The following is a 25,945-nucleotide window of genomic DNA, read 5'->3' on the forward strand; positions in this document are numbered from 1 at the left end:
GTACTGAAACTGCTCTCCTCAAAATCACCAACGACCTTCTCCTCTCCTCTGATGCTGGCAACCTCAACATTCTCATCCTCCTCGACCTCAGCGCTGCCTTTGACACCATCGATCACACCATCCTCCTCACCCGACTTGAAACCACCTTTAACATTACCGGCACTGCCCTCTCTTGGATTAAATCATACCTCTCTGACAGACGTCAGTTCATCTCCATCAATAACTGCAAATCCCCCACTGCTCCCCTCCCCCAAGGTGTCCCCCAAGGTTCAGTTCTTGGCCCCCTCCTCTTTATCCTTTACCTGTCCCCCCTCGGTCACTTAATCCGCCGTCATGGTCTCCAATTCCACTGCTTCGCCGATGACATCCAGCTTTTCATCTCCACCAAGTCCATCTCCACCGCCACCCACTCTATCCTGACAAACTGCATCACTGAAATAAAATCCTGGCTTCAAATCAACTTCCTCAAACTTAACTGTGATAAATCTGAAATAATCATCATTGGCCCAAAAACGCTCACCAAGTCCACCCATAACTTTGCCCTCAACATCGACGGTTTCCCAGTGTCCACCTCCCCTCACATCCGGAATCTTGGCATCATCTTTGACCAAACCCTCTCCTTCGACAAATACACTAAACAGATCACAAAGACAGCCTTCTTCCACCTGAAAAACATCGCCCGTCTCCGTCCATCCCTCTCCTCTGTGGCTGCAGAAACCCTCATCCACGCCTTCATCACTTCCCGTCTGGACTACTGCAATAGCCTCCTTTATGGTTCACCCTCAACAATCACCAATAAACTCCAATACATTCAGAACTCCGCTGCCCGTCTACTCACCCATTCCCGGACCCGTGACCACATCACCCCCGTCCTTTACAAGCTTCACTGGCTCCCCATCTCCCAGAGAATCCAGTACAAAATCCTCCTCTTGACCTACAAAGCCCTCCATAACCTGGCCCCATCCTACCTGGCTGACCTCCTCTCCAGACACACTCCCACCCGCAACCTCCGCTCTGCTGGTACCAACCTCCTGACCCCCCCCATCCGGACCAAATTTAGATCCTGGGGGGACAGGGCCTTCTCCATCGCTGCTCCCACCCTCTGGAACTCGCTACCTCACACCATCAGAGACTCCTCCTCACTCACCACATTCAAAACATCACTCAAGACCCACCTGTTCAACACTGCATTCAACATTTAACCCACAGCATCTAACCCCTGACTATCTCCTCTCCTTCTCCCTCCTTTGTGCTTTGAATATTTCCCTATTGATTCTTCTTTTTTTGCAATTGTCTTTATGTTTTGCTATGCGTTATGTTTTGCACTCTGTCAAAGCGTCTTTGGGCTTCCTGAAAAGCGCTATATAAAATAAATGCATTATTATTATTATTATTAAGCCTACGAGTACTAGGCCGCAGAATACTCGATATGCATTCACCGACGATTGTGTATACATGTACGAAAAATTAGCACCAAAAATTTTCCAAAAGATACGCTATAGGTACATACACCGAAAGATAGATACTTAACTGCCTAAGTAGGTAGAGTAAAGAGTGTTAATGTCATTTCGAAGGTAGCCAGGATGAAAATCTCTTCGCACCATCCGCATTCACTCACCTGGGTGATAAAACTCCACACCATATTTTGGCAGACATTTGGAATGTAAGACGCATCATGACGTGGGGTTGACATTGTTTGGATTCCATCTCTTCCTCCTTAGGAGGGATTGATGACGGATTTGGTTTAGGGGGAATAGGAAAGACAAGACGTAGCGACGGATTTGTAATCTGTAAATTGTGTAAATACAGGTAAGGGCAAGGGTTGGGGAGGTGACATTGGGGGTGACGGACCCTCGGGATGAGCTTTCTCAGCTCGCTCTCCCGCGCCCTTCATGTCTGCATTACTTCGTATTGATGTGTACCTTGCGCCCCTGCTTGCTGATCTGCTCGTCCTTCCTTCCCCACTCACGGACCATTGTTCTCTTGTGCACGGGGGGTGGGGGGGAGGGGAGGGGAGTGTGCAGGTGAGCACAGTTGTGCGCCCGCACCCTTGCTGCCTCCGGCCTGCACTGATGCACCATATGGACCACACGTTCTGTGGCATAGCACCACCTTATGGATCACACGTACTGTGGTCTGGCACGTCTGCTGGGACCGGCCACTGTTACCAGCGGTATCTGGTTGCGGACCACTGTGTTCAAAGTGGCACCCATGCCCATGCAGGTGGACCACCGGAGTTGGCTCTGCTGGCCGAATCAATAATAAAAAAGCGGACGCGGTGTGTGCCCTTTCTTATTATAAATAACAGCAAGATGAAGATCAAGACAACCGGAAGCATCGGCCCTTTTTTTTTTTTAATGTGTGTTTTGTGCCTTTTCTTGATGGTGCTTTTTGGTGCTTTTGGTGCATTTCTTCATTATGGTGCATATTGGTACATATGGTATGGTGTATCGGTGCAGTGCATGGCAATATTTTTCCTCTTTTCAAAAGTTCTGCTTTTCCCACAAAAGACAGGTCCTAGGTGACAGTTTGTAAATAATTAGTGTTTTTTGTAAATAATGCTCCCCACCGGCTAAATGTTTAGTTTGAAGACCATTCCGCAATTCGGTTAGTCTGTGGGCATGAGTCTGTTAGGTAGAATGCAACACAGTAGGCGGGACATATTTAGTGTTAAAACTGTCGCACTCAGGGTGAGGTTAAAAGTAGAGGGTAACCACACCTAAGTGTCACACTAAGTTAAAGTTGTTTCGGCCCAGGACGGGCCTGGAGGAAAGGAGGGTGCAGTGTTGCGGTTTTGAGAACCCCTCACTTTGTAAATTATACTTGTAAATAATATTCCATCATTTAAAAGGGTTAAAGGTTGCACCCACAGTTAGGCCACAGCAACACGTAGGACACCATAGGACTTTCAGTTATTTCCTTAGTATGTTTTTCAGATAAGTCTGTGTTCCCAATAGTTGAATCTGCGTTGCATTAATCAAATACGATAGGTCCCAATCCATTCTGGCCATTGTGCCAACCTCTCTCTCCCAATTCTGTTACGCGCCTCTGCCAGCCGCAGCCGCCTTAGCGTTCGCTCAGGAAACGCCATTACGCACGCGGTCAAGCTTGGAGAAGAAGGGGGTGGAGCACCAAGAACGAGGTGTGGCCCTGTCAACGAGCCGTCAAGGGCGGAGCCGGTGAGCCCTCGCTAACCAAGCAGGGCTGAGGTGAGCTTACTGGCGGGCGTGGCTCTATGAAGCGCGGATTGATCTATAAGCGCACTATATAAGCGCACGCGCCAAGCCCTATCACGGACTGCGCCGGGGGATGCTGAACGTAGAGGACTGCGCGGAGGTCGGGCGAGCGAACACATTGTTTCAGAACGGACTGCGCGAGGGAACTCCATTGTTAATGGACTGATCCAGGAGCGCTCCATTTGATACGAACTGCCTGTTTGATATGGACATTGATTGATCGGGAGAGAGAGAGCGTTTGGCACGCTATACGTACGCAGCATTCCAGCCCCTCGCATATGTAAGGTCCGGTCGCGCGCCAACGACACGCGAAGCTGCCTGCCGTTTTTCGCCCGTGGACCCGGAGCCTGGACGGGGTCGATCTGCCTGGACCTTCCTCCCCTACCAGCTACCATCTCGTGTGTGTGTATGTTTGTCCGGGGTTGTTAGTAAGACTGTATAGATAAGCTTGCCCTGTGTCCTTTTGTTTCTTCTTCTTCTTGTGCATGCTTTCGTTTCCTCTTCTTTTGCTTGTAAATAATTAATAAACCCACTCTTTGTTCTTCCCTCACTCTGGTTTCGTCTTATTCGATCGCCTCCGTCCTTTCTCTCAATTGAGTACCTGTGGCACGATTTGGAAACCGCTCAGGATCGGGTTTAGTCATTTGTTAACGGCTCGGATCGCTAACCGCTCAGCAATATTCCATCTTATCTGTGGTTCGAGCGGGAGTTATTTCCCTGCTCGCAGTCGGGGTTAGTAAGTAGGTATTTGGGACTTCATTGATCAATCACCCGAGCTGATTCCGACCGGGAGGAGCGTCATAATTTCCAGGATTGGGGGACGGCCAGCTTAAAAGACAAGGGGATTAACCCCCCCTCCTGATTAACTTTGGGGTCATTCGCCTAGCAGGCTGAGCTGATTCGGTCGTCCTGTGTATTTGATTGATTCTGTTGGATTTAGCGTGTGCTGTCGTGTTGTGCTTTGTGTGAATGATTGTGATGGATCCCTGTTTCGTTTCCTGGCTTATGGCGGCGTGTCTGCCCATGAGATTTGCAGTACTTTGGTTTTTACTCGCCACCAAGTTGAAAATTTCGAACTGTAAGTACCCGCCATGTTTTTTCGTTGAGCCTCACGCAGCCCCGGTGTGCGCCTCTCAACAAGACAGTTCTTTTCTCCGTCTCGCCCCATCGCTCGCCCCATCGCTCGTCCCATCGCCCGTCCCACCGCTCGCCCATTCGCTCGTCCCACCGCTCGTCCCATCGCTCGTCCCATCGCCCGCCCCATCGCTCGCCCCATCGCTCGTCCCATCGCCCGCCCCACCGCTCGTCCCATCGCTCGTCCCATCGCTCGTCCCATCGCCCGCCCCATCGCTCGTCCCACCGCTCGCCCCACCGCTCGCCCCACCTCTGCACGCACCGCTGCATGTACCGAGCTCGACTATCCGCTCTAACTCCTCTATCCCGAGGCCTATTCGCTCCACTCGGCAAAAACTTTTGTCTTTAAACAACACCACTCGATTGACTCCTGGACTCGTGTCAGGCCTCAGAGAACTTGAAATCAGCGTTGGTCTCCCGAGAAAACGCACATAGCGAGGCGGGAGGAGAAAGCAGAGAAAAATACCGATTGTGATTTCTCTTCACGACCAGCGACGGCCCGGCCCACATTTTAATAATTCCTGCGAAAAGGTGTCCCCGATCAACTTCAATAACCTCATCTATCCCTGTAGAATGTACACAGCACCAAAACAACACCGTTCTGACCTGTATCTCGCCTTATTCAACGCTCAGTCTGTAAGTAGTCCTGACAAGCGAACCAAAATTACCTCTTTTATTCAAGACAACGATATCGACGTGTTTTTTCTGACCGAAACTTGGCTCCGACCCAGTAGCGACGAAGCGAGATGTGCTGATCTCACCCCACTTGGATACACCCTGCAGTCATTTCCTCGCTCCTCTCGGGGTGGGGGCGTGGCTGTTATTTACAGGGACAACTTCTCTCCCTTTGTCTCCTTCACCACGACTTTTTCGTTCGACCATTCATCCTACGAGCTAGCCCATGTCACCTCCACTCTGTCAGAAATCACTCTTCATTTCTTCTGCCTCTACCGACCTCCACCTAACCGGAAAAACAAGCTTACTGACTCTATGTTCGTGACCCAGCTTCCTAATCTGCTCGACCACTGCAATACTCTTCCTGGTTTCGTCTTGATTCTTGGAGATTTCAACGTCCACTACGACCAACCACAACATCCTCTCACTTCAAAGATCATTGACCTCCTTTCTACTTTTAGTCTGTCTCAGTCTGTCTCCCAACCTACACACGTTAAATGACACATCCTGGATTGGTTAGTGCACAGATGCGATGATCAGTTGGTGCAGTCCACGTCAGTGACCTGTGCTATCACCTCGGACCACTTCTGTGTCACCAGCCACCTGAGTATTGCTGTTCCTCGTCTTCAGCCCACCTTCATCACTGCCCGCAACATTCGTGCCATCGACCGTTCTGCCTTTAAAGAGGACCTTCACACCCGTCTCTCTGGCCGTTCCTCTGTCACTGCAGAATACCTCGACTGTTGCCTCCGCACAGCGTTGGACTGTCATGCTCCAGCGACACGGCGTGCCGTTCCCAGACACAGGAGTACTCCGTGGTTCAGTGCAGTCAGCGACGAAGTCAGGGCTGCCAAAAAGGAACGACAACGTGCTGAGAGACAGTGGCTGAAGACTGGCCTCACAGTCCATAAACAGTTGTATAACATAGCTAAAAGACTCGTCATAAAAATCATTCTGAAAGCAAAAACGTCATATATTTCTGATCGGATTACTTGGAGCTCCTCCTGCAAGCAACTGTTCAGCATTACCAACAGCCTGTTTGCCACCAAAAATAAATCCGTTCTTCCCACTGTATTTCCTCAAAACAAACTACCCCAACGCTTCCTGCATTTCTTTCACAATAAAATTCAGTCAATAAGAAACAATCTTGACAAGCAGTCACTCCTTTCCTTCGGGGATGCTGAACACTGCTTTCACGGACGACCTCTTAGTTCGTTTACTCCTGTTACTGAGGAAATTGTCAAATGTACAATCCTCAAGTCAAACACAAAAACATGTGATCTTGACCCCCCTTCCCACCGATTTGTTTATTGAGTGTTTGGACACCCTCCTCCCATTTATTACTGCAGTTATTAATGATTCTCTGACTACGGGTTCATTTCCGCTTCTCTTTAAGCAAGCTCTTGTTAAACCACTTCTTAAAAAAACCCACCCTTGACCTTAACGACATGAAAAATTACCATCCTATCTCCAACCTGTCTTTCCTGTCAAAGATCACAGAAAGAATTGTGCTATCACAGATGAATAACCATCTAGTTTCAAATAATCTTTTCAATTCTCACCAGTCAGCATATAGACCAGGCCAGAGCACCGAGACCGCTCTCCTAAGAATAACCAATGATCTCCTGACCTCTCTTGACTGTGGTAAGGTTTCCGTTCTTGCTCTTTTGGACTTGTCTGCCGCCTTTGACACGATTGACCATAGTGTCTTCATTTGTCGTCTGGAAATCACATTTGGTATAACTGGTACTCCCCTTTCTTGGCTGATGTCCTATCTTACTGATAGAGTGCAAACAGTTGTTGTCAATGGCCAGAAATCAGCCCCTTCTCTGCTTTCCTTTGGCGTTCCGCAGGGCTCAGTCCTGGGACCTATCCTCTTTCTTTTGTACACTCAGCTTCTATTTGATCTTGTTGCCAGACATTCAGTTGATCACCACGCCTTTGCGGACGACAATCAGCTGTACAAAGGAAGCACGATTCAACAAATCGTGCCCACTGTTGAAGTGTTAGAAGGCTGTATTGCCGACGTGAAGGCGTGGATGACCCAAAACAAACTTCAGCTGAACGATGCTAAAACAGAGTCTATGATTGTAAGATCGCACAGATGTCCTCTACAATGTTCACTTCCGACCACCATTCATGTTGGTGAAACCGATGTAAACTTTGTTTCGTCGGCCAAGAACCTTGGTGTGGTTTTCGACTGTAACATGACATTTTCCAAGCAAGTACTTCAAACTTGCAAATCAGCATACTTTCAGCTGCGAAAGATCGCATCCATTCGCCACTTTCTTACTCCTCAAGCTGCTCTAACTCTGGTCTGTGCCCTTGTCCTCTCAAGGCAAGCTGCTCTAACTCTGGTCTGTGCCCTTGTCCTCTCAAGGCTAGACTATTGTAATTCTTTTTATGCTGGCTGCCCTCAGTTTCTCTTGGATAAGTTACAAAAGGTTCAAAACTCTGCCGCTCGTCTTGTCTGTAAGGCAAAGAAGTCTGACCATGTTACTCTGCTTCTTGAATCTTTACACTGGCTGCCTGTCTCTGCTCATGTGCAACACAAAATTTGCACACTATGTTATAAATCATTGTGTGGAACGGGACCTCACTATCTCTCCGATTTGCTCACTCTCTATGAACCTCGGCGACGGCTTCGTTCAAGCGACGTCTCTATGACCTTAGAGCCACCGCGCACCAGCACCAAGTCGTTTAGCGAGAAATCCTTTTCCTTTGCTGCAACTCTGCTCTGGAATGACTTGCCTTCCTCTGTTCGACATGTTGACTCTCTTCCTGCCTTTAAAACCTCCCTCAAAACCTATCTGTTTCACAAGTCTTTCAAAGTCTAAGTCCTGTTTTCCCTTTGGTTTGAGGTGCGACAGATCGAGAGTATGTCTGTGTACATGTGCGGGGGAGGGAGGGGAGGAGGAAGGGGAGTACACATCTGTGGGTTTTGAATGGGGAGGGAGAGGAATAGGGCAAGAGTGAAGGTGTGTCTGTGTGTGTGTATGTTTGTGTATGTGTGTGCGGTGTGTGTGCATTCGCATGATAATGTAAGGCGCCATGAGGGTCGTTTACTGTGCTTGATGGGGCTATACAAGACTCCTTTATTATTATTATTAGCCCACTACCTGGAGGGGACTGTAGGTTTGCTCTCCGTCTGTCTGTCCGTCCATCACAACTGTGGTTTTACGCACTTTTTTCCATACGCTTTAACATATTCAATTTAATCTGGGTGCATATCTTTAATATGATAAGTTGCAGAAAAAGTTCGAGTTTTGGGGCATTCCGCCAATTTTTCATGGAGTTATGCCCCTTTTGCTTGGAACAAGAACATTTATTGCAAAGCAATTCTCCCTCTTATTATTATCCATTATTCACAATTGCAGCAGCTTGCTATCGCTTGCCAAGCCGCTTGTCAATGGGAGCCTGGCGTTCACGAAGCGAGCAAGGCTTGCCACTTGAGCGGGCGAGACCAGGGTGAGCGAGTGGCTCGGTGGCCTGGCAGCGCGCGAACGGGGGTGCATCGAGGCCTAGTTCCAGCCGACCGGACTTGTGTCGGACGACGCAATCGAGCCAGACGATCCCCGACACTGCCAGACTGAGATAAGACGCAGACGTCTTTGTGTTGAAGTTCAAGCTTTTGTTTTGAACTGAAGCAAACCAGGGTTTTTTTTACTAAAATAAAGTACAAGTATTCTGAATGTTAAACATGAGTCATACCAAGCAGACAGAGAGAAATGTCAGATGATGGTTGAGCAATCGTCATCTCTTGCATTAAAAAAAAATTCACATTACTTTATTGAATGAAAGCTGTATTGCTGCACAAAATGTATATGATAAAAGTGAATTTGTATATTTATTTATGCTTCAAAACCTAAAAAAAAAAAAAAACACAACCAAATCTAAACAAATTTTACATTTTGCATCAGTGTATCCCAAGTATGGTTTCTGTCTGGGTCGCATATCTGGGGGTGGGTGATCAAGAGGGGAAGACCCAAATTCTCTCAATGTAAATGTGTGTCTGTAAATGTGCCTTCCTCTGTTCGACATGTTGACTCTCTTCCTGCCTTTAAAACCTCCCTCAAAACCTATCTGTTTCACAAGTCTTTCAAAGTATAAGTCCTGTTTTCCCTTTGGTTTGAGGTGGGACAGAGATCGAGAGTATGTCTGTGTGCATGTGCGGGGGAGGGAGGGGAGGAGGAGGGGGAGTACACATCTGTGGGTTTTGAATGGGGAGGGAGAGGAATAGGGCAAGAGTGAAAATGTGTCTGTGTGTGTGTATGTTTGTGTATGTGTGTGCGGTGTGTGTGTGTTCGCATGATAATGTAAAGCGCCATTAGGGTCGTTTACTCTGCTTGATGGGGCTATATAAGACTCCTTTATTATTATTATTATTATTATTATTATGTTCTTCTTCATTTTTTAAAATTAATGTTGTAAAGAGGAGGCTATGTTACTGATAAATTGGTACTTCTCGCAGTATAAACATGTAAATTTCCCCCTTTTCAAATATTACACACAAATTGAGGCCAGTTTCTTCCAGATTGTTATTCTGATCCATTAAATGATAAACCTAACTTTTGCCTTCCATTTATGTTGTGCCTTTTAAGGATGAACATTTTCCCCTATAAATGTGAATGATTTTCCAGTTTTTTTAATGTGAAAATTTCATACTGATTAGAACCTACCTGCCTGATTTATCATACTACAAGTATAAAAGCCCATCAAAAAATGACGGGTTGGAACAGTTTATTCGACGGTGCAGTGTCGTGAGCGTGCCAATGTCTGAAGCCTCGGCCGAGTGTCAGGTGTGCTTATATCTTCTTTATTTACTAGAAATCATACGGACGTAAATGACTACTCGTTTTACTCTGCGTGCGTTACGCATCATGTGCAGCAAATTTTACCACTCTGCGCCTTGTATTTATTGTTATTTAAATAAAAACGCTTCTGTACACCGCCCTTAAGGCTCGGTTTGCAAGCCACCGTCTACAACTGCATTGTAATAGACAATTATTCTTTTATGGAAAATGCCTTTCGAGATTGTTTTATTCTCAAAAGTAGACCATAGTGAACACACATTTGTGTTAACAGATAGGCCTTTAAAACGCGACTCAAATCGTCCTTATCAAATCTCTCTCCGAGAAAGGCAAATTTGGTATATCTTCTGATTTGATCCGATCTCAGAAATAGTATGGAACTGGAGGAACAACGTACTGTTAGAGCAAACAACATGCCAGGAATAAGAAACGAGCAACATATGTCATAGCATTCCAAAGATACATGATGGTGTGCAACCTGAGCAGGTGCATGTTCCTCTCCAAGCCATTGCACCTTGATTTTGTGTTATTCCTCCTTTCCTCCTTCTGTATGTCTACCCACCCCAATACCATTTGGTAGTTTGTGAACCTGCTGCCATAGTCGTTCTGCTTCTCCATGAGCCAAGATATGTGCATAAAGCGTACCAAAATATGTTCTTCTTGTTCGTCTGTTACAAAAATAAACCGTCATTCGAATTTATCATCAGTAAAATTACATAGGGAAAGGAATTTCCCCATTTCCCCAAGAGAGACATCAACAAGAACAAATATTCATTTGGCGACAGAGATATGATAGTCATCATCATGGTTGCCCTTCCTATCTGAGGATGGTTGTTCATATGTGCCATGTGAACAACTCGAGAAGGTGAATTTGTTTATAGCGTCGGAGTTTCTGCCAAGACAACAACCACACTCTGACTTAGTAAGCAATGTAACCTGGCATCAAGAGAGGTCCAAGACATGAATTGGGAATTTATTCAAGGTCCCAGTGATTCACAAAATACACCACGGAATCTTGACCATCGACAAGCAACCAGTGATGGAGAATGAGTCGTCCGGCTAAACGATCATCCAACACACATTCATGCGAAACTCCGAGGTGAGTTTATATCTGGGTCGAGATTCAAAATCAGACTACACACATTAAACGTGAGTGTGCATAGCTCTAACCTATCCTGCCAGACCACAGATGTGACAGCAGTGAAGTAGAAAAAGATACAGAAGTGTGACTTCAAGTATTGTGAGAAGAAGATTGCAATAATTTTAAATCCTTGGCATGCTAAATGTATTGAGAGAGAACTTAAAGTGATTCACGTGAGGGAAACGGAGGTGAGGTGACATTTAAAAAATGAGCAGGTGGATACCTGTACACAAAAGGTTGGGAGAAGGTATTGTATTTGGTGTGTGTGTTTTTGATTTTGCACGCAAAGCAACTTTAATATAGCGCCCCCAGGAGGCCTACTTTAATATTTTGCCATAATTGGCATGAAGCGCCCCCAGGTGGCCCACTTTAATATTGCGTCATAATTGGCATGAAACGCCCCCAGGTGGCCGCTAGAGGTATACACACTTGCTCTAAACTGTCTAGCCTTGGTTTAAATCTCGGCTTAGCTATAAACTGTCATCTCGATGTTTCACATGCAGGGCGAGGCATCATTGTGTGCTCTATCCATTTTAAATTCTGAGTGTTAAGCAAGGAAGCAGCACGTACCATTTAAAAAGTCTTTGGTACGACTCGGCTGGGCTTCACAACAACCTCCTAGACTCAGTAGACGCTCGGATTATTACTCTCCACCGAAGCCTTGGACCATTAATTTACTGATGTTTTAAAACAAAACATTTTCATTCATGTGTTGACCCGTTTTGGCGTTTGTACATGGTATGTGCTTTAGAGCCTCGATGCTATGTATTTCTGTGTGCGCTGTCGCTGATGATTTACCAATACGCGATGAAACCATTCCGGCGGCTGAGGGGTGTGTTGCATTGCGATTCTCAAGTATGGACTATATGTGAATTTCTTTATACAGCTTTGGAGGAACTCTGAGAAGGGTTTGAAACAGCAAAAGCAACCTTTCGTGGTTGCTTTAAGCAGCTCTCTTCCACAATAAAAGCATGGAAGGAGTATATATATGATCCACCACGCAGTAACCTGGGTTGCCCCGTGATTTTTAATCATTTTAAATCATTAATTAATCTATTTTAGGGGGAGTGTAACACAGGTTCGTGTGATAGGAAAATCCTTTGTATCTACCAACCTATCTGTGAGCCACTCTGCCATAAAGCCCAGATCGGTGGGATGTTGCAGTGATGGTTGACCTTCTGGAAGTTCCTCCCATCTCCACACAGGATCTCTGGAGCTCAGCCAGAGTGACCATCGGGTTCTTGGTCACCTCTCCTTACCAAGGCCCTTCTCCCCCGATTGCTCATTTTGGCCGGGCGGCCAGCTCTAGGAAGAGTCCTGGTTGTTCTAAGCTTCTTCCATTTAAGAATTATGGAGGCCACTGTGCTCTTGGGAAGCTTCAATGCAGCAGAAATTTATCACTGATAAATTTATCACAATCGCGTCTCTGAGCTCTGCAGGCAGTTCCTTCGACCTCAAGGCTTGGTTTTTGCTCTGTTATGCAATGTCAGCTGTGAGACCTTATATAGACAGGTGTGTGCCTTCCCAAAGCATGTCCAATCAATTGAATTTACCACAGTGGACTCCAATCAAGGTGCAGAAACATCTCAAAGATGATCAAGAGAAATGGGAGGCCCCTGAGATAAATAAGTGTCATAGCAAAGGGTATGAATACTTATGTCAATTTGATATTTCAGTTTTTTCTTTTTAATAAATTTGCAAAACTTTCTAAAATCCTGTTTTCTCTTTGTCATTATGGGGTATCGAGTGTAGATTGATAAGGGAAAAAATGATATGTATATGTGTATATGTATATATGTATATATCTATATCTGTGCAGTGTCTGTGTTGTGTTGACCTGTGTTGTGTTGTCACTGCACTACTTTCTCAAAACTTTATATATATATATATATATATATATATATATATATATATATATATATATATATATATATATATATGTCGAGATCATGCCTTTGGTTGTGTCTTATCTAATTGTGGTTTGCATTTAATAGTGGTTGCTTTGTGAAAAGGATTAAGCTTACTATGTTCCCTCTTGCTTTGAACTATGCTTTATTGTCCAACTGTGCCAAGGAATGTAGAAAGATAGTGAAACTGCTTGCTCTGTTAGACCCCCTCGTGAAAACGCGTCTTTTTGTCCTTGACCAAAGGCCAGCATGGAAGATAAGTTTTGAGAATGTCACTGTGCTCTTTCTCCCGCATCTTTCCCTTTGCTCATGCCAAAGAAGATAGGGTCTCGGTGGGAGATATCTGGCCCGTTTTCCTTTGGCCGCGCTCATTTTTTAGCGGAGATTTTTTGTATAATTTTGTGTATATAAAGAAACTCTGGGTTGCCAATTTTCTAGGAGTGTATGGGGCCATGCTGTTCAATTGTGATTGGTATGACTCTTACACCCTCCACAGCGCTGTGATATTGGTTCATCAATAAATCTTGTTATCCCAGGAACTCAAGGTGTGGTACACATGGTTCTATTCTCATCATATGTAGATCCAGCTCCTGTTAGTCGAATTCGGGCTGGTCGAGATGTGTACCCTGAGGGGACTGTGTTTCGTGTATGATGCAACACGAGGTCTTTTGACAGGCGGTGTGTGTGGATCACTCGCGGAGCCGCCATGTTGGGTGCGGCGCTTATTTGAATGTACGGTAAATCAAGTGATCACGTGGTGTGATGAATAGCCGCACGTGCTGTGAGTTTGTCCCTCCTGTGCTGCGAATCAATCGTGTGGTGACGTACACTAAGGGGTTCTAGGTGGTGTTACGTTTGGGGGTTTGACCCGATCTTTTACAATTACTGTATGCTTTGTTGCGGCGTCTGGAGTTTTTTTTGTTTGAGAAGTAGCATCGATGAGCAGGTTGTGTGTCGGATTGGGAAAGAGAATTAAGGAATTCTGACAAGTCGGATATTGGGGCCAGCCAATGAGCTTGGACCTGGGTTTCAACGAATAGGAGCGAGCGATCTGGGAGAGGGAGCTTTCAAGTTCTGCTCGCAATGAAGTGAGGTCAGATTTCATTGGATTTTGGTCGGAGTCAGAGTCCAGTCTGTTGGTGTGTTCCGAAATGGTGTTGGCTTAGCGGTTAGGGTGCCGGCTTGGGATCCTAGGATTCTGGGGTCGAATCCCGGTCGATCGCTGAATTAACACCAGGGGGGTTGACTCAGCCTGTCATCCTTCCGAGGTCGGCAAATTGAGTACCAGTTCACTGGTAATTCCCTGTGTGTCGCAAGAGGCGACTAACAGGGTTGGTGGCAGGAAGGACATCCGGCCGTAAAACATTGCTTCAAAAAAGGGGACAACGGTGCCCAAAAAAGGCCAACCCCTGCTCTGCAGGGAAAAAATGGCCTCGAAAGTTAGTTGTTGTTGTGTGTGTATTTATTTATATATATATATATATACATATATATATATATATATATATATATATATATATATATATATATATATATATATATATATACTTTGGACTTTTGGACTTTGGACTCTTTTGGACTTGTCTGCCGCCTTTGACACGATTGACCATAGTGTCTTAATTCGTCGTCTTGAAATCACATTTGGTATAACTGGTACTCCACTTTCTTGGCTGATGTCCTATCTTACTGATAGAGTGCAAACAGTTGTTGTCAATGGCCAGGAATCAGCCCCTTCTCCGCTTTCCTTTGGCGTTCCCCAGGGCTCAGTCTTGGGACCTATCCTCTTTCTTTTGTAGATTCAGCCTTAGGGTGGTGCTCAAAATAATTTAAAAAAAATATTTACTGGGACATGGCTTTATGTTGTTCCTTTTGTTCCAAAATGAAACGACACCAAATATGAAAGCAATCTGATTTTATTTAGGGGTGCCACATCAGCCTTCAAACTAAAGGTGTCTACAAAACTTTTCTATATATGGATCGAAAGCAAAACCAGAAGTTTGTTTTATGAAAATCCACCCTCCACTCACTTTCTTTGTATTCTAGCAAACACAAGTTACAATAGCTGCACAAATAGCACTATATTGCTATGAAAACTCAAATTCAATGATAACAATCCAAATGTTCAGTTCATAAAATGAAGAGACACCATATCACATAATATTAAAAAACCCAAATATAATGAGAAATGTAACTCCTATTTCTGGGCCTGTTTCACCACTGTTGCCTTCCTGGCATCGGGGTACATCTTCCTGTGAGCAGCAACAACTTGGAGCAGAGCTTGCTTTTGCTCTTCATCCTTTGTAAGGAGCTTATTGTAGTCTTGTATCAATGCGACACCCCTTTCTGCCCTGTCGTTCACCACGACTAAGCCACTGGCGGCTTTCTTTGCTTCCTGAAAGCTGGTTTCTTGCTCCCATGAACCAGGATCCTTATCCATCCAATCAGTTGGGGTCCCTAGGATGCTGAAGAAATGCTTGGTGTGTTTTGTTATGAGGCCAGCGATTGACAGGGCGGTTCCTCGTTTGATAGCTGGTCTCTTTGGAGAGGGGTTTTCACCGTCATTTTTCAATGCTTCAATCATATTGATCTTGCTTTCTTTGTCAATTCTGGTGTCAAAGAATGCAAATGCCACTAGTACTGGGCTCATGTACCACGTGTGGCGGCCAAGTGCCTTCAAGGCTGCCTGAGCCATCTTCTGATTGATTTGTTCAAACTTTTCCAACTTCTTGAAGAGGTTAATGTCATTCAGGGGAGCCTCAATAGCTTGTGGAGCCCGAAACCAAGCCTGTACATACACAAGGCAGACAAAAATGTTGAAGGCTCGGAGTTCTCTCGCCTCTCGAAGTGTCAAGTGGAACTCTGACCGAAACATGAACACCTGTAGTGAATATAGTGCTTTTGCCATCCATCTGGCTCTGTGCATTGCTCCTGGAGCCATGATCCGGATTTCACGAGGTGGGATTCCTCCCATGTAGATGACAGTCAGTTCTAGGAGTTCACGATAATCATCTCGTGGCTGCTGATCTTTCAAACACACAAGAGCAAATTCCAGAGCTTCATCCATCATGTCATTGTTCTGTGCAAACTCAGCTGCCGTATCAGGATCTGTGAATCCATTTTTTGGTTGGTGATGGGCAATGGACGGCCACTCCGGCTGAAACCGCTTAAAAAGCTGGATGTCAGGGCCTGATGAAGGACCGAAAAGAGTGGTGAAAACATCTCCCAGAATGATTTCGTGCGCATGATGGCGGCAAGCCAAATGAATTAGTTCAGTCTGTAGCTTCTTTTCAATGAGGACAGCAGCCCCTCCACGAACACCTGAATTGCTGGCCGTTGTGTCAAAAGACAAAGCCTTCACCTTGCCCACAAGGTTCCAGCTCTTCAGTGTGTCCACTACAGCGGTTGCCATAGCTTCTCCTCCCCCGTCAGGTAACTTGGGAACATTCAACAGCTGCTCCATTCCATGGTACTGGTTGGACACAAGGAATGGAAGACGATCCACCTTCACATGCACAAAATCTCCAGTGACATCGGGAAGAAGCTTTCCATCCCAATGGACCACTAAAGGACCCTGCACATTATGATGAAATGCTTCTTTTATTTCGTCCATGGTTTTGCATCGATGCATCAGGCGATTCCGCCGCACTGTCCATCGGTTCAGTGCCAGCTCTGCAGGATCCCATCCTACTGCTCTACAAATGGATGCCAAGTTGTGGACAGCCATTCGGTCACTTGTTTTCGTACGATCCAAAGAAGCTGCGACTTCAGGAGTGACAATGTTGATAGGCCTTCTTTTCTTGGGACGAGATATCCCACCATCAGATGATGAAGAACCAGCCTGTGCCGTGGTCTCAGAGTCAGAGTCTGAGTCTGTGACTTCCATAGCAGTAGCACCCTTCATGACCATTTCCTGTCTCTTATTTTCCTTCTCTGCCTTAGTCTTCTCCTTTTCTTCCCTTTCTTTCTTTCGCTTCGTTTTTGCTTCCAACACAGTGTCTACAGATCCCATTGAAGCCTTCCTCTCTGAGAATTGATCGTGAAGAAACTTCCTGTCCTCGGGGTTGGTGATTATGGCCTCCGAATCTGCATGCCTAAGATCAAACGTCTTCTCCAAGGAGGCCTTGAAGGATGCTTCCTTTTTCTCTTGGGTCGCACCACCTCGCTTTGCACCTTTTTGGAGGCTCCTCCATTCTTCATATAGCCTCTCCAAACGATGGATGCAGTGCTGCTTCGTCGTTGTAGGTAGGTGAGCTTTTTCCCAGAACTTCACAACCTCTTCAATGGTGAGGGTTGCACTCTCCCGGGCAGTGCGATTCTCTTTCTTCAGGTGATGGAAAAACAGGACAAGAGATTGATGCACAGTCGGGAGCTTGGCACCTTTGATGGCATCTCCAGAAGTGGACCCAATGAGATACACATTATCCTGAGCCAGAGTTTTCAATGAAACACTGGTACTAGCACATGCCATATCTGAAAAATACGCAAGAATGTGGGTAAAATCCTGTTAATTCTTACTCCACAGGGTCACTCTCTACAAAAGAGCCACAGTCAATAAGTTAGGCCTACATATTACACACTAAAAAAGCGTACCCCTGACCCCGGGAACCTGTACAAAACATGCATGAAAATTGCCCAGATAGTGATCATAGGAAGTCTCAAAACTGTATGTATAATATATTGTATATAACTATATATATAATGTATAATGTGTATTTATGTATATTTATTATTTAATGTATATTTTATGTATAAATTTAATGTATATTTAATTATAATGTATATATATTGTATAACTATATATTTATTTATTATATTTAAATTTTAATATATTATATTTATTTTTAATATATTATTTAATGTATTATATTTGTCTATATTTGTATAATTGTCTATCGTATAATTGTATATACTAGGGCATGCCCGTACGTGGGTGCCCGTTCCTTGCCAAAAAAAAAAAATAACGCAACCCGTACGCTCTACCCCGCCCGTACGCCCGTAAACAAAAAAAACAACGCTCTTCGCTTCCGCCCTTCGCTCTGACTGAATTGGGAGAAATAATGCGCATAAGAAATCGAGAAATTATTATTTTCTCCGGAAGAAATTGAATTACGAACCGTAATGGCGCACGCGCTCGGCTCGGCTCGCTCTCACATCGGCCACGCCTACGCAATAACGCGTTCTGTGATTGGCTGCCGGAAGTGCAGTCTTCACTGTCCGGAAGGTCGCAAATCGCAGTTACGATGAATCGCAAATTAGTTTTAATTAGTTTTAAAACATAGTTTAACGGCAACATAGTTTTCCAACGTGAAATAAATGAATACGCTCTCAAATGTGCCGTCCGAGGCAGAGTCTGTTCGCCACGTTCGGCACACGTGATAGCTCGCTGCTCTCTGATTGGTTGAATCGTTTTTTGGACATAGCTCGGTAACTACTTCTCCGATTAATATGAAACCTTGAAAAGGCACATCCTCGGGTCCCCAGCAATATACCTGGCAAGTTTCAAGTATATCGGACCCGTGGTTGTCGAGAAACAGCGGTCACAGACATACAAACATACAAACATACAAACATACACACAGAGATTACTGGAATTATAGATAGATAATGTATAATATAATATATATTATTATTATTTAATGTATATTTACTATATATTTATTTTTAATATTATATTTAATGTATATATATAATTATGTATTTATTTTGTGTATATACAGCCCAAAAAATGGGAATTCCTATTTTTGCATGGGGGAAAATTCATCACTGATGTGGCACCCCTAAATATTATTGGATTCCATTCAAATTTGGTGTGGTTTCCTTTGACACCAAAAGGAACAAACATAGAACATGTCCCGGAGAAAATCTGCATTTTGATTTTTTGAAGCCCACCCTATTCAGCCTCTATTTGATCTTGTTGCCAGACATTCAGTTGATCACCACGCCTTTGCGGATGACAATCAGCTGTACAAAGGAAGCATGATTCAACAAATCGTGCCCACTGTTGAAGTGTTAGAAGGCTGTATTGCCGACGTGAAGGCATGGATGACCCAAAACAAACTTCAGCTGAACGATGCTAAAACAGAGTCTATGATTGTAAGATCGCACAGATGTCCTCTACATTGTTCACTTCCTACCACTATTCATGTTGGTGAAACTGATGTAAACTTTGTTTCGTCTGCCAAGAACCTTGGTGTGGTTTTCGACTGTAACAATAACATGACATTTTCCAAGCAAGTACTTCAAACTTGCAAATCAGCATACTTTCAGCTGCGAAAGATCGCATCCATTCGCCACTTTCTTACTCCTCAAGCTGCTCTAACTCTGGTCTGTGCCCTTGTCCTCTCAAGGCTAGACTGTTGTAATTCTTTGTATGCTGGCTGCCTTCAGTTTCTCTTGGATAAGTTACAAAAGGTTCAAAACTCTGCCGCTCATCTTGTCTGTAAAGCGAAGAAGTCTGACCATGTTACTCCGCTTCTTGAATCTTTACACTGGCTGCCTGTCTCTGCTCGTGTGCAATACAAAATTTGCACACTATGTTATAAATCATTGTGTGGAACGGGACCTCACTATCTCTCCGATTTCCTCACTCTCTATGAAGCTCGGCGACGGCTTCGTTCAAGCGACGACTCTATGACCTTAGAGCTGCCGCGCACCAGCACCAAGTCGTTTGGCGAGAAATCCTTTTCGTTTGCTGCACCTCTGCCTTGGAATGACTTGCCTTCCTCTGTTCGACATGTCGACTCTTCCTGCCTTTAAAACCTCCCTCAAAACCTATCTGTTTCACAAGTCTTTCAAAGTCTAAGTCCTGTTTTCCCTTTGGTTTGAGGTGGGACAGAGATCGAGAGTATGTCCGTGTACATGTGCGGGGGAGGGAGGGGAGGAGTAGGGGGAGTACACCTCTGTGGGTTTTGAATGGGGAGGGAGAGGAATAGGGCAAGAGTGAAGGTGTGTCTGTGTATGTTTGTGTGTGTATGTGCGGTGTGTGCGCGTTCGCATGATAATGTAAAGCGCCATGAGGGTAGTTTACTCTGCTTGATGGGGTTATATAAGACTCCTTTATTATTATTATTATTATATACATATATATATATATATATATATATATATACATATATATATATATATATATACATATATATATATATACATACATATATACATATATATATACATACATATTGTTGCGAATATGGAATTTGGCCTCCATATCCGCTTGTAAATATTCCCCTATTTTCTCCAATACTCCCCAACTTTCCCCAATCCCCCGTTCCCTAGTCCCATTGCATGTAAATAACAATCAGTAGAGCCGACCTTCCCCTTATTCCCCCATTAAATGTCGTGCCCAGGTCCACCGCACCACACGTAGACAACTTTCGGACATCTTCCTAGTTATTCTTATTCTATGTCAGTTAAGGCCTCGTCTCCATTAATTATGACTCTTCGTTGCACCAGAATGTGATTATATGGCATCAGTAGTGAGTTTAGGACCTTTCCCATACCTCCTTCCATCTTCTTCCCCAACAATTACAACAACAACAGAGGAGATGGCGGCGGAGCGGGGGAGGATGCGTCCTCACACCGGCTCGATTAGCGCCATAGACCATGCGCTCCACGGGGTTACCACGAAGGGGCTCCTTGTCAGCTCCTCGTCAAGGGCGGAGCCTGGTAAACCCCCCGCACGCACCCAATGAGAAGCAACGTGCCGATTCCACGAGGCGGAGCTAACGAGCCGAGGGCGTGTCACTCCCCGCCGGATATACGCGGCCCCGCGCCGGATGTGACGAGAGATGCGCACCGAGCTTGGAGAAGGAAAGCCACCTGCGAGCGCTGAGTCAGATGCGCCCCCAGCTTGAGCAGACAAGACGCCATCCGAGCGCTGCGACCTCCCCGCATCTCTGGACCGGACCGAGTCGATTCTGACCTTTGAGCCCAGGTGCACCTGGAGCCATCGCTACCCGCCTGTCCTTGCCATCAATCCCCGTGTGAGTCAGCATTTTGTCCCGTTTATCTGTCGTCTGTTGGGAATAATATAAGATTGTGTCTAAGTGCTTGTCTTTCTATGCTGTCCCTCTTGTAGTTGTAATCTAACCTTCCGCCTTAATATAACCTCCTCCGGAGGTCTTGAGAACTGAACCCCTGGTGTCGTATTGTGTTATTGTGATCCAGCCGGGTGTCTTCTTTTTCTTATTGAGCCAGCATCGCGCGACTTCGTCAACGTCGAGTATAGTCGGGTAATTTGTGCGGACACGACGGCCATTCCGCTCGGCCCACTTTAACATCAAAGTCGTGTCTGTAACAATTGGTGTCGGGAGTGAGATTCGAGGCCCGACCAAATTTTGAAAAAAAAACGAATAGAGGAAAAAAAAAAAATTTGGTCAAAATTTGGAGCGGCCGAAATTTGTTTTGTTTTACGAAACTCGAATTTTGCAAGTCGCGCTATGGCGGATCAAGACGGCTGGGGTCCGGTAGGGGAGAGTGAAGCAGGGTCGGTCCAGGACCAAATTGAGACACGTGAGGAGAGCGAAACAGCGGGGGTAGCAGACGCGCGAAATGGCGCCTCGCACATAGCTACGGCGGCCGCACCCGCTGCACAAGTGGGAGGGATGGCCCAGATGCAGGTCCTCATGGAGCAATTTATGGCGCAAATGCAGGCGTCCCTCAAACTGCAGAGTAACCAATTGGGGAACCGGATGGATGCTCAGGGTGAGCGATTGGAGGGCCAAATGGGGGTAATGGGAAACCAGATGGGGGTAATGAGGGACGAAGCGAGGGGTACCGGAGAGGGGTTAGACAACGGGATAAAGGAGGTGAAAAATGGGTTAATGGGGGTAGAAAATAGAATGGCTGCCCAGGAGAATCAGATAGAGGGAGTGAAAAATGGGGTAGAGGGAGAGGAGATCAGAAGAGGAGTGAGTGAGGAGGTCGGAGGAGTGCGCGAGGAGGTGAGGCACTGTGAGGAGCACATGGAGAAGGAGGTGAGAAAGGGGACTGTAAAGTTACAGGGGGGCATAGAGGTCCTGACGCAGGAGGTGGAACAGCTGACGGAGGGACAAAAAGAACTAACGGAGCAGGTTCAAAGGAACACTGCGGTATTAGGAGGGTTAAAAGTGACACAGAAAGAACTAAAAGACGACTTGATAGCGACGAAGAGGGAATGTCAGATGGTACGTGAGGGACTGACAACGAGGTTGGACGAGGTGGTAGAGGTAATGGAGACGAAGGACCGGCAGGTGAGGACGCACATGGAAACGGTCAAGGTAGCCTTGGAGGATGAGCTTGAGGAGACGTACCGGGGAATAAAAGAGGTGAAGCACAAATTAGAAGAAGTGGAAGAAGGGATGAGTGAAATTAAGAAGCGACGGAGAGGGGATAAGAAAGAGATAAAAGAGGAGATAAAAGAATTGGTCCAAAGTCTGTGTTTGGATCGTGATGATGTGCTTATTCACCGGATGAGGGATTCGCAGGTGATGGAGGAGAAGCGAAGAGGAAGAGGACCCGGTGTAAGTGGTGACCAATATGGTCGTGCGTATGATGCGCCAGGTGATTTAATAAGCTTGGGGGTCGAGATAGACCCGGATGTTCGTGAGAGGCCACTGGTGAAGTGTGCGACAGGTCTGGTGTGCGAAAAAGGAGGTGTGCGAGAAAGTCCGACTCTGGGGTGTGTGAGGAAAAAGTGCACGCCAAGGAGTGAGGGTGCTGGCGAGAGTGAGTCGGTCGTAGCGAGTGTGCGAGGGAGCACATGGAAGTGCGGTGTGGGAAGTGTTACAGAGGGTGTGACGGGAGAGTGTGCGCAAGGGTGTGCGCGAGAGAGGTGTGTAACGGACAGGTGCATGAGGAAAGAGTGCGCTGTCAGAAGTAAGGAAGAATGCACACCTGTGGTGAGTGTTACAGAGGGTGTAACGGGAGAGTGTGCGCGAGAAAGGTGTGTGACGGACAGGTGCACGAGGAAAGAGTGCGCTGTCAAGAGTAAGGGTGAGTGCGTTGTCAAGAGTGGAGGTGAGAGTAGTGAGAGTGACATGGAGCGTGAGTTAGTTGTGACAGGTGAGAGAGGATGTACACCTGGGATGGAAGGATGCACACCTGGAATGGTAGAGCGTGAGTGGGAATGCACGCTGGAGTTGGTGGTGAGGCACGTGGTTGGGTGTGTGAATGAGGGCACACCTGTGATTGTCACAGAGGAGGTGACCGAGGAGGGGGCGCGAAGAGGTGTATTGGTGAGGTGTGCGAGCAACGAATGTGTGCCAAAGTGTTCGGTGGTCAGGTGTGTGACCAAGGCTGTGAGTGGAATGGGTGTACCTGGGTGTGTAAGGAAGGGTACGAGGAGCATGGGCACAGCTGGATGTGTGAGCAAGGAACGGGCTGCGGGGTGTAAGCGTCCAGGTGAAGCATCGACGTTACACGGGTTAGAGGTTAGAGCGACTTTTAGCCGAAGCGGGCCCTCGGTGCGTGCCGGGCCTCGCTTTGAACGGCCGCGTCCAGGCTCCACTGGGCGGAGCTGGCAGCCCGATAGGAAGGGTCGTTATGGCGACCACGTTTTGTTGAGACGTGCCGGCAGGTCGAGATCGGGACATTGGATGGCTCCACGCCGAGGTGATGCGTGGGATCTCGGCCCGGGTAAGCCCCCGTCCCTGCACCGAGTGCCGGACGCATCCAGCCGCTGGCACAAAACAACCAGCATCCATTGCTTGGCTTTACGCAGCCGGGCTTTGGACAGGGATTGGCGCACCGAGAGGTATTAGTGAGTCGACTGGGTGATGAGGTTAGTGTTTTGGACCCAAAATTAGAGAAAAACAAAATTTGATGATTGGCAAGGGATTGGCAGTAGTGATTGGCAGATGATGGGCAGTGATTGGCAAATTTTTGATTTGTTGAAATTTGATGTGCAAAAATTGGTAGTGAGAGACCCCCGATGTGGTGGGATGGCAAATCCACCATCCTTCCCATGTGGGGGGGCAAAGGAGCTATAGTTTATGGGGTGTATGGCAGTGAAAACTAGCCCGGGTGGGTTAGGTTATATGGTGTGTAGGGATCTAGCGAAGATTGACATTAGGTAACGTTAAGATTAGTTAGTGACTGATACCTGTAGTGGGGACGCAGGTAGATTAGGGTGGATGATAATGACGTGGGAGCGCAATAGTTTAAAGGGACGACTGGGGAGCGCAAGTTTCAGAAGGGAGTAGTTAGCTGAGATGATGCCGTGTGTGTGAGAATTGAACAGGTGTGATTGCACAGGTGTGCAACTGGACAGGTGTGTGGAGCAGTGTATGAGTAGTGAGTGTTGTGGATCAGCTCGAATGCGCTTGGGGAGAGAAGGGTGCAGGTGGCACCAGGTGTGAGAGCACAGGTGTGCAGGTACAGGTGTGTGGAGAGAGTTGGAGTGAGTGGTACGGAGTGGTGTGCATGGTGCGAAGGTGTGGATGGGGGAAGAGTGGACCCCTTTCACGAGTACCCGGGGCGGGTAGTGTAAGTGTTAGGTAGAGGGTGCAGGTAAATTGTGGTTGGATATTGGCATTTGTGGTGCGGTTGCAGAATGGTATTGTGAATGGGTGCATTAGTGTTGTGGAAATGGCTGGGCGTGTAGCCTGTTAGTGTGTGTAGTTGGTTGGGCACTCCACCACTGTGAGGATGTCGGCCAGGTGAGGCCGCAGGTGGGCTCTGGGAGCCGGTAGTTGTGAGTGGGTGCCTGAGGGTCCCGGGTGTGGATCGGGCAGCCCAGTGCCAGAGAGGGCACCGAGTGGGGAGAGAGCCAAAGGGCCTTCCCCAGGTAGTTAGGTTAGGGTAAGGAGCAGGTAAGCTCGGAGGCAACTGCAGTGGTGGAGGTGTGCAGGTGGGTAGACCCACTGGGAGAGGTACACGCCACAGCCCAGAAATTGTGCGAGGGCACCGGGAGATGAATCGGGGGAGTGAGACCCCAAATTGAAAAGCACCACAGTTTGGCCAATGGGAATTGGTTTTTAGAACCCATAGTGTAAGAGGGCCAATGGTTTGGCCGGAGAGAGACCCCGGGTAGTGTAAAGTTGTTAAAGTCACTTAGGAAATAGTTAGGATTGATGAACCTGTCGCACCATACGCAGCCACTTACCTGTGGTGATGATGATGACTCCACACCTGTGTTTTCTTTGTTTGTGTTGCAGAAATGAGAATTGTTGTTGGATTTGTGAGACGCATCACGACGTGGATGAGACATTGGGGTGATTCCATCTCTCCCTCCTTAGGAGGGACTGATGATGAATTGGTGATGGCAAATTTTGATGTGCAGTTGGAGATGGCAAATTTTGATGAGAGTTGAAAATGGCAAATTTGATTGGTTAGGAGGGAGAGAAGACGAATTTGGTATATGGGAGGAACGGGGAAGACAGTAGGGATGTTTGTTGATTTGTAAAGTAGATGTTTATGGGTAGTGTTGTGTTTTGTGGATACAGTAAGGGGTAAGGGAGGGGCCATGTAGGTTACCTGGTGGGGGGGGGGGCGTACGATAGGAACGTACCTGTCTCACCTGGTTCCCATGTGCCCCCAGGGTGCATCACCTTACATTGCGTGCACTTTTGCGCCCTTACCACCTTACTCACTTGTTTCTTCTTTTGTCTCCCACCTCCGAGGATCTGGCTTTGGGGTAGAGAGAGAGGAGAGAGAGGTGCTGGCTGCGCAGTTGTGGGCCTGCACTTTCGCTGTTTGCTGCCGGGATCGATACACCATATGGACCGCAATGTTTGTGGCCACCCACAATGGACCGCAGTTCGTTTGCGGCCAAGCACCACCCGGGGATGGACCTATGGGTCAACGTGGCACCTATGCCATACAGGTGAACCACTTTTAGTTACCACCAAGTGCACCACAAGAAGAGCAAGAGACACCTGCAGGGTTAGGGGTTGTCGAATTTATTTTTATACCAATGAACAATGGTGACTGCACCGATTGGTGGTGGGGTGGTGCTGTTGATGCTCGGGAAGGGTGCTCTGCACGTTATTAAAGGCCGTCGGCCACAGAGCACTCGTGGGTTGGTGTATCGATGCTGGCAAGCGCGCTCTCTCTATGCATAAC

General features: G+C 46.7%; 1 protein-coding gene across 5 annotated transcripts in view; it reads right to left on the reverse strand.

Moving 5' to 3' along the window:
• The window catches only part of LOC137426087 (uncharacterized), a 185,108-nt gene that overhangs the window by 101,719 nt on the left and 57,444 nt on the right, over nt 1–25,945 (reverse strand). For 2 of the 5 annotated variants that reach the window (XM_078774553.1, XM_078774547.1), the window contains exon 3: nt 14,802–17,374. The exons of the other annotated variants lie outside the window; for them this stretch is intronic. In XM_078774553.1, the coding sequence (XP_078630679.1) occupies nt 15,099–17,372 (2,274 nt within the window). In that variant the 5' untranslated portion in view covers nt 17,373–17,374 and the 3' untranslated portion in view covers nt 14,802–15,098. Of the gene's footprint in view, nt 1–14,801; nt 17,375–25,945 lie in introns of those variants that run through there. 5 annotated transcript variants of the gene reach the window in all.

The sequence above is a fragment of the Myxine glutinosa genome, chromosome 1, assembly GCF_964187855.1.
Source record: "Myxine glutinosa chromosome 1, kmMyxGlut1.1, whole genome shotgun sequence".
NCBI classification, from domain to species: domain Eukaryota; kingdom Metazoa; phylum Chordata; class Myxini; order Myxiniformes; family Myxinidae; genus Myxine; species Myxine glutinosa.